This window comes from Chelonia mydas, chromosome 1 (genome assembly GCF_015237465.2).
Source record: "Chelonia mydas isolate rCheMyd1 chromosome 1, rCheMyd1.pri.v2, whole genome shotgun sequence".
NCBI classification, from domain to species: Eukaryota; Metazoa; Chordata; order Testudines; family Cheloniidae; genus Chelonia; species Chelonia mydas.
The window spans coordinates 1,471,944-1,481,677 of record NC_057849.1 but is presented as its reverse complement, the minus strand read 5'-3'; the positions used below and the strand labels follow the sequence as shown (position 1 = coordinate 1,481,677).

The window sequence follows — 9,734 nt, the reverse complement described above, 5'->3', positions numbered from 1 at the left end:
CCAAGAGGTTTAAATAGACTTTCTCCTGTGGGTGGAGACCCCCTCCTCTTGCCTATGCAAAGTCCAGCTCCGAGTTCTGGAGTCACCTGGGTAAGTCACATGTCCATGCATGACTCTCAGTTTTTACAGGCAGAAGCCATTGACCACATGGCATCTTGAATGTCTCCAGGAAGACTTCTTATGTGAATTGGAGCCTTCCAAGATGCATTGTTTCTTAAGTGCTTCTTGATTGGCCACTTAACTTTGCAAATTCCTTTCTCCAGGAACTGACCAGATGCTCTACTAAGGTTATTTAGAAATCAAGCCAGTACACAGACAATATTAATAACTTCGAATACAAAAATGATACATGCATCAAAATAGGATTAATAGATTCAGTAGATCATAACCTTTACAGAGATATGTTGCATGGCATATGTAGCATAGAACATATTCCAGTTATGTCTGTCATCAATATAAAGGGAAGGGTAAACCCCTTTAGAATCCCTCCTGGCCAAAGGAAAAATCCTCTCACCTGTAAAGGGTTAAGAAGCTAAAAGGTAACCTCGCTGGCACCTGACCAAAATGACCTATGAGGAGACAAGATACTTTCAAAAGCTGGGAGGAGGGAGAAAAACAAAGGGTCTGTGTCTGTCTGTATGCTGTTTTTGCCGGGGATAGAACAGGAACGGTGTCTTAGAACTTTTAGTAAGTAATCTAGCTAGGTATGTGTTAGATTATGATTTCTTTAAATGGCTGAGAAAAGAATTGTGCTGAATAGAATGACTATTCTTGTCTGTGTGTCTCTTTTGTAATTTAAGGTTTTGCCTAGAGGGATTCTCTATGTTTTGAATCTAATTCCCCTGTAAGGTATCTACCATCCTGATTTTACAGAGGCAATTCCTTTACTTCTATTAAAAGTCTTTTTGTAAGAAAACTGAATGCTTTTTCATTGTTCTAAGATCCAAGGATTTGGGTCTGTGGTCACCTATGTAAATTGGTGAAGATTTTTACCAAACCTTTCCCAGGAAGTGGGGTGCAAGGGTTGGGAGGATTTTGGGGGGAAAGACGTGTCCAAACTATGTTTCCCAGTAAACCCAGTTAAAGTTTGGTGGTGGCAGTGGAAATTACAAGGGCAAAGGGTAAAATTAATTTGTACCTTGGGGAAGTTTTAACCTAAGCTGGTGAAAGTAAGCTTAGGAGGTTTTCATGCAGGTCCCCACATCTGTACCCTAGAGTTCAGAGTGGGGAAGGAACCTTGACAATGTCATATATATTCATAAGCATATTTTCATAAAGCCTTATATGGGGGACTGTCACAGTCAGATGCTGCCAATTATCTTCCCTATTCTGTGCTGCCTTCTCTGATTCTTCGGCATGTTATCCCTCCAGAAACAGACATTGAACAGAAAGTCTTTAATTTCTCTGGTGCAACGCAAGGTTGATACTTTCGTCTCTAGTCCTTTAACCTTCCCTTCTAATATGGAGACCAGTTTACACTTTATACAGCCAAAGTCACTTTTAACCTCCAGGAGACAGACAAACATGGCACATCCTATGCAGGTCACAACAGCTGATCGCTCCCCATCCATGTCTTCCTTCTAAGAAGAAAAGGAGTACTTGTGGCACCTTAGAGACTAACAAATTTAGCTCACGAAAGCTTATGCTCCAATAAATTTGTTAGTCTCTAAGGTGCCACAAGTATTCCTTTTCTTTTTGCGAATACAGAATAACACAGCTGCTACTCTGATTCCTTCTAAGAGCGTCCCCAGATGTTGTATTTACTTGTCACAGAAGTCTGAAGGGGAAAAAAACCACTCTGTGTGAACTCCTCTGTCAAGGTTCCTTCCCCACTCTGAACTCTAGGGTACAGATGGGGGACCTGCATGAAAACCCCCCAGGCTTACTTTTACCAGCTTAGGTTAAAACTTCCCCAAAGTACAAATTAATTTTACCCTTTGCCCTTGGACTTCCACTGCCACCACCAAACATTTATCTGGGTTACTAGGAAAGCATTGTTTGGAAACTTTTTTCCCCCCAAAATCCTCCCAACCCTTCCACTCCACTTCCTGGGAAAGGTTTGGTAAAAATCCTAACCAATTTGCATAGGTGACCACAGACCCAAGCCCTTGGATCTTAGAACAATGAAAAAAGCATTCAGTTCTTGAAAAGAAAAATTTTAATAGAAGAAACAGTAAAAAGAACAGGACCACCTCTGTTAGATCAGGGTGATAAATACCTTACAGGGTAATTAGATTCAAAACATAGAGAATCCCTCCAGGCAAAACCTTAGGTTACAAAAAAGACACACAGACAGGAATATTCATTCTATTCAACACAGCTATTTTCTGAGCCATTTAAAGAAATCATAATCTAACACATCTCTAGCTAGATTACTTACTAAGTTCTAAGACTCCATTCCTGTTCTGTCCCCGGCCAAAGCATCACACAGACCCTTTGTTTTTCTCCCTCCTCCCAGCTTTTGAAAGTATCTTGTCTCCTCATTGGTCATTTTGGTCAGGTGCCAGCAAGGTTACCTTTAGCTTCTTAACCCTTTACAGGTGAGAGGATTTTTCCTTTGGCCAGGAGGGATTTTAAAGGGGTTTACCCTTCCCTTTATATTTATGACATCCTCCAAGGCAAACTCCCTCTGTTTGCCTGTCCTCTGTTCGCCATTTACTCAGTTCATAACTGGCTGCCTTTTTTTAAGGCTGCTGGCTCAAAGCAGTTGGCCCAGCTCAAAGCCTTCCCTCCAATCAACTACTCAATTGACCACTTGGCAATTTCCTGGTCCCAACTCCTCTGTTATCACAGGCATTGGAGGTGTTGTTTTAAAGAGACATGGTTACTTTCCAAAAACTTATGAGAAATAGCATCCTGAAAACTTGGAACCTGGATTGGGGTACCCTTCATCACCCCTTTCTCTGTCCCCGAGAAGTCAGTGGTGTGACTGCTCCCCTCCAGAAGGTCAGTTACACAATTCTTTCTCAAAACCTGGGTTACAGGCTGAGTGTCTGGCTGCACAGATGCTGACCCAGCCATCCTCCTAGTGTCCTGGACATCCTGCCCCAAGTGAGTAGTGAGGAGACATTCCTGTACCCCCACTATTCCTTCCCCCGTTTCCTCCTCTGGACCCCCTCCTAAGACACATTTCTCTGTGCTCCCTAGTAAGGGGTCTGTCTCTTGTTCAGCTGCAAAACTCTGCCAGCTAACAACTGGGACAGTTTTCTTAATCACTGACAACGCCTCTCCTGCCCCTGTGCCTGAGGGCATGTTGCCTTCTGCTGGAAAGGAGCTCGTCTCAGCCCCTCCCATACTTGGAAGCACCCTGCTTCCCTGTGTTACAAAGTCACAGGAGTCCTCACCCACCTCAGTGATTTCTGAGTTTCCCGGCCCCTTCCCTGGGCTCTCCTCTGGGACACATGGCTCTATGCTCCCTACAGCCAGTTTTGCTGATGTAGCGCTTTCTCTGAGGGTGGTCGAAGGCCCTCAGAGCTAAAACAAAGTCCAGAGTTCTCAGGGGGGTGGTGAAGGAGTCCATCTTTCCTCTCAGCCTTTCTGCTATTACTAAAACACTCTTTCTTGGAATGAAATGGCCGCTTCCACATGGTGCTGGGACTTTCAGGGGTGGTGCTGAACTCTGATTGGTAGAGGGTGGTAGAGGGGAGCTCTTAGAGGGTTTACACGACCCACTTCCGGGCAGATCACCCCACCCCAGAACTCCCCCTGATTGGTCAAATCTCCTTTTGGGGTGGTCCGAGGTGGGTGAAACCCATCCTGATTGGTAGAGGATGGTGTGAGGAGTTATTAGATGGGTTGTATGACACCCTTTGCTTCCGGTCATGTGTCCATCTTGACCCCGGAGGTAATACCCCGGATCGGGTCTTGTGGTGACAGGTGGACGGGACCTGGGGGTCAGGGAGAGAGGCCTACATTTGATTGATGGTAGTCCCTTTATTCTACTGGCAAGGCCAGGGGACAAGGGCAATGGTATGGGGTGTTGGTGGGAAGTGGGGGGCAGCATGGGGAAGGGAAAGCTCCCTGTGGGGTGGGCCTTCTCCCATTCCTGGCAGTAACCCTGCCACACCCTCCTCCATGGGCTCCACCAGACTGCACACAGCAAAGGTGGGGCCTGCCCACTCACCTGGGCATGCTGGGAGAGCTGCCGCTGGGGCCCAAAAGGGAGCAGTGGCAGGCTGGAAGGAGGAGGGGTGACTCTGGACACTGGGCAACCAGAGTTGCTGTCGATGATGGGGCTGGCAGCCTGCCAGGGCTTGGGGGTCCCGGACACTCCTCCATGCCAGGCCAGGGGTCACTCCCTCCTGACATGCCCCATCACCTGGCAGAGGTAGCACTGGGCCTCCCCTGAGGAATAGTGTACCTGTTACTGGGCTCCCCGGTAGGGGACCAAAAAGGACCCCTCGAGTGTCTCTCCATCATGCACTGCCGGCAGCACTTGAAGCTACACCTGCTGGTGGAACTGAGGACATGATGGAGGGCAGGGTCCTTGCAGCCCAGTGGGAGAGGGCTAATGATGGAAATCGGATTTCCCAGGGTGGAAAGATGGCCAATGCCAGATGCCCCAGAGGAAATGAACAGACCTGGCAATCATCAAGTGATCCATCCCCTGTCACCCATTCCCAGTTTCTGACAAACAGAGGCTAGGGACTCCATTCCTATCCCTGCCCAAGCATTAAAAAGCTTCTAGACGTAGTGATTAAAAGCATCATGCAGAGCGTATGTTAGACTCAGCTTCACTGTTGAGCTTCAGCCCCTGGGCAACCTGTACTGACAGATGTTTGACTGCATGTGTGTTTTCCCTCTGTGTGCCATCCCAGCCCTGAGCAGACAGCTGGCACAGCAGACCTCACATGAACCATCCAATGACCACAAGATCCATTAAGGGATGAAGGCACCAAGCCAGGTTTATTGTCGACAGACTATTGCCCACAGACTATACGAGACCACTAATACATGTATGCCCGTAACAAGTGAACGGCAGGAATTTCTGTTCCTCCCTAGGCCAGACAAAGATACTCCCTCTGCAAGACATCTTTATACCCCAATACAAACAAGTTAGTTACTGCCCCCTGATGTGGCTAGTTATCACCCATCATCTTGTACATGTTGTTTTGATGAAAACATCTCTATTACAGACTGTCATCCTGACCTTATCCTTTAGGAGGGGTCAGCGTGTTCCTATTATCCTTGGGGAATATTTTTGTACCATCATTAATATCGGAATATTCTGGTATCACTTGATATTGGGATGTGTTTGTGTGAGTATTCTGCGACTGGCACTTCTTAGAAATGTGTATTTCTGCAATATCAGCTATGTTTTTGCCAGATTCCGTGAGCAGGTCGTGCTTCATACCAGGCCTCTGATACAAGTGCTTATGTCTCAGGCTCTCTTGCTACTACATTCTGTAGATCCGGAGGATGGTGTGGATTGCACTCTCAGCAAATTTGCGGATGATACTAAACTGGGAGGAGTGGTAGATACGCTGGAGGGGAGGGATAGGATACAGAAGGACCTAGACAAATTGGAGGTTTGGGCCAAAAGAAAACTGATGAGGTTCAATAAGGATAAGTGCAGGGTCCTACACTTAGGATGGAAGAATCCAATGCACCACTACAGACTAGGGACCGAATGGCTAGGCAGCAGCTCTGCGGAAAAGGACCTAGGGGTGACAGTGGACGAGAAGCTGGATATGAGTCAGCAGTGTGCCCTTGTTGCCAAGAAGGCCAATGGCATTTTGGGATGTATAAGTAGGGGCATAGCGAGCAGATCGAGGGACGTGATCGTTCCCCTCTATTCGACACTGGTGAGGCCTCATCTGGAGTACTGTGTCCAGTTTTGGGCCCCACACTACAAGAAGGATGTGGATAAATTGGAGAGAGTCCAGCGAAGGGCAACAAAAATGATTAGGGGTCTAGAGCACATGACTTCTGAGGAGAGGCTGAGGGAGCTGGGATTGTTTAGTCTGCAGAAGAGAAGAATGAGGGGGGATTTGATAGCTGCTTTCAACTACCTGAAAGGGGGTTCCAAAGAGGATGGCTCTAGACTGTTCTCAATGGTAGCAGATGACAGAACGAGGAGTAATGGTCTCAAGTTGCAATGGGGGAGGTTTAGATTGGATATTAGGAAAAACTTTTTCACTAAGAGGGTGGTGAAACACTGGAATGCGTTACCTAGGGAGGTGGTAGAATCTCCTTCCTTAGAGGTTTTTAAGGTCAGGCTTGACAAAGCCCTGGCTGGGATGATTTAACTGGGAATTGGTCCTGCTTCGAGCAGGGGGTTGGACTAGATGACCTTCTGGGGTCCCTTCCAACCCTGATATTCTATGATTCTATGATTCTATGTAGTTCCAGATATGGTGCTGTGTATGTATGTATGTAAATAGCTGGCTAATGGAAGGTGTGCCGTTTATCCCCCCCCGTGAGCTATCAAAGCTACCTCGGCCTCTGCCCAGCATCCCGCCTTCCCAGCAAATGCAGGGGCTTCTCCTTCTGCCTCTCTCAGCTGTTGTCCACCTTGCTTCAAAACTGATCCCTTGCCCTGCCCCAGAGGCCTGGCTCTAGACAAAGGGCTTCCAGCCAACACCCACTGCAGGGATCCTGCCAGCTACAGGCCCTCAGCCAGGAGGAACAAAATGGAGCTGAAAGCTAAGGAAATAAGCCACACAATGGTCTCTTCCCTCAGCACTTTGTAGCTGAGCCTTAGGGCCCACAAGCTGTATGATGAACAATCGCAGATATCTACCACGCAACCCGACTGCTAACATTCAGCTCTTTTATACAGATTCTGGATTCTCTCTAAGCTCCTGATTGGCTTGTCGGCCCCAGTGCTGCTTCCTTGCTACACTCACTTGCAGGTTCCTTGTGAGGCTGCAGCTGCACAGGGGCAGAGGGCTCCCAGCTGGGGGAAGGAGGGAGGTGTAAATGATCCAGCGAGTGACAGATGGAGGACAGGAGTGAGCAACCAGGGCCGGGGCCCAGAGTGAATAGGCAGAGAAGGAGGTGGGTCTTCAGGGAAGAGGCAGCATAGGGGGAAGTTCTTCAGTGGTCCAGTTACCAGTAATTACAAAGGTGGGAACTTTATGAGTTAATGAGTTGTACTTAGACCAGTTCCCCAGTTTCTCACACATACACAGCACAGTAAGGTCACAAAGAGTTTAATGTTTCATTGACTGACCAGTCAGCGATTCAGGGAAGAGGGCCCAGCACCATTTCACCAGCACAGAGCTCAGTCTGAGAGCCAGATCACCAAAAGAAAACTTTTAGGTCCCTTTATGAGTAAAGAGGTGGAGCAGCCTGTCCCGGATCTGTTTGGTCCTCACCCCGTAGATGATGGGGTTTAGCATGGGGGGCACCAGGAGGTACACATTGGCAATGAGAACATGGAAATGCAGGGCCACATTCTGGCCAAACCGGTATGTGAGGGAGGAGAAAATCGTTGAGACATAAAAAGCTAAGATGGCACAGAGGTGGGAGGCACAGGTCCCAAAAGTCTTGAGCCGGGCATCCTTTGTGGGGAGAATGAAGATGGCCCTGAGGATCTGGGTATAGGACATGGTGATAAAAAACACATCCAGACCGAGCACGCAGAATACCACAAAGAGGCCGTAGTAACTACTGATGCGAGTGTCAGAACAAGCCAGCTTCACCACGGCCATGTGCTCGCAGAGCGTGTGAGAGATGATGTTGGTTCTGCAATATGGCCGCCACCTTGCCAGGAAGGGATGTGGCATTACAAGCATGCCACCGCGGAGTACCATAGCCAGGCCGATCTTGGCCACAACAGGGTTTGTCAGGGTGGTGGAATGTCTCAGGGGATGGCAGATGGCCACATAGCGATCAAAACCCATGGCCACAAAGATCCCAGACTCTATCACTGAGAAGCAGTGAATGAAGTACAGCTGGGTGAGGCAGGCACTGAAATCGATCTCCCTGGAATTGAACCAGAAGATACTCAGTGTTTTGGGCAGGATGGACGTACACAGGACCAGGTCGGTGATGGCCAGCATGCAGAGGAAATAGTACATGGGCCCATGCAGGCTCGTCTCCCTCTTCACAATGAACAAGATGGTGAAGTTCCCCAAGATGGCTATGATGTACATGGTGCAGAAGGGGATGGAGATCCAGACATGGGCCGCCTCCAGGCCAGGAATGCCCAGTAGGATGAAAGTGGAGGGATTGGTGAAGTGGGTTGTGTTGGAATCTGACATGGAGTAGGGGAGGTGTCAAACTCTGAGGCAGAATGGTGTCTCCTGCGTGTACCGTAGGTTTCCCCAACTTCCTGTATGTGCCCAGGATCTAGGGTAATGGTCACAGGACAAATGCCTGGATGGAGAGACAAAGTTAATATAAGAAACTACATGCACATGCTTAGGGAGATCCCCATTCAGCCGGTTGCTGAAAATCTGAGAGTGGAAAAAAATCAAACTTTTTCCAAGACGTGTCAGGGGAAAACACCCAATTAGAACACTCCTCAGGGAAAGGACCTGGGCATCATTGTTAGCAGCTCCATGGAAACACCTGCTCATTCACAGCAGTGGCCTAAGACAGTGTTTGGATGCCTAAAAGAATGGTATGGAGAATAACCGGCTCTGGATATGCACTCAGTTTTGGTCACCCAGTCTCTATTAAGGATATACCAGACAGAAAGGGGATTTCTAAGACAGGCTATGAGAATGGGGGCTGCAGAAGAGACAAAGAAGGGGGAATATGATAGAGCAGAGGCAAATAAAGAATGGCACTGATTAAATTCAAATGAACAAACAGAGAACAGTTCCCAACCTGTAATATCTATAGACACTTAGTTCTTCAAAAGGGCTAATTCTCCCAAGTTGAGACAAATTATCAGCAAAACTTATTGGGAAGAAATATTTAGATGGAAAAATGGGATTGAAAAGTGGGACTTCTTCAAGTCAAAAAGACACTATTCCACCGTCTAGAAAGTGGACAATTTTGGCTAGAAACCCGGTTCAGTGGAAAAGGGCAGGTAGCAATTAGGGTGGGAGAAAGTCATACATAACACATGGGAAAAAGAAAAAATAGATAGAAAGCAGTACAAATGGGAAGATATAAAAATTGATATGGGACATTAAAGACATCCAGGAAAAATCCATGCTTCGCAGAGCTAAGGATAACAAAAAGGATGTTATTAACTATATTAGGAACAAAATACAGCCTAGAAAAGTGATAGGACAATTATGAAAGGGAGAAAGGAAACTCATTATTGTTGCAGAAAAGGTAGATGTGTTTGCAAAATATGTTTTTCTGCAATTGGAAAGAAGCAGTATGAGGCACTCATATCCCATGAGGTGATGAAATACTTTCCAGTCCATTAGCTGCCAAGATGTTCAACAGCCTCGACAGTAGAACCTTAGAGTTACGAACACCAGAGTTACAAACTGACCGATTAACCGCATACCTCATTCAGAACCAGACGTATGTAATGATGCGTCAGCAGATCCAAACCAAAAAAAAAAGGCAAATACAGGACAGTTCTGTGTTAAATGTAAACTATTTTAAAAAATAAAGGGAAATTTAAAAAAATAGATTTAACAAGGTTAGGAAACAATGGAAAAGCTGGTATTAGAGTAGTTAAAAGAAAAATCTAGAAATATAATTAATGCCAGTCAACAACATGATTTGTGGGAAAAAGGTCCTGCCAAATAAACCCGATTTCATCCTTTAACACAAGTACACATTTGGCTGATCAAGGGAATTACACAAATGCAATAGACTTT

At 46.8% G+C, this 9,734-nt stretch overlaps 1 protein-coding gene across 1 annotated transcript; it reads right to left on the bottom strand.

Annotated features, from left to right (window-relative positions):
- Positions 1 to 7,259: 7,259 nt before the first annotated feature.
- On the bottom strand, positions 7,260 to 8,207 carry LOC102930462 (olfactory receptor 52M1). The gene has a single exon (XM_007070774.2). It carries the CDS (start codon positions 8,205 to 8,207, stop codon positions 7,260 to 7,262), a length of 948 nt encoding a protein of 315 aa, XP_007070836.2.
- Positions 8,208 to 9,734: the final 1,527 nt, after the last annotated feature.

What these genes read in the sequence shown, in the direction of transcription:
- LOC102930462 (XM_007070774.2), bottom strand. Translation starts at nt 8,207, where the DNA reads ATGTCAGATTCCAACACAACCCACTTCACCAATCCCTCCACTTTCATC.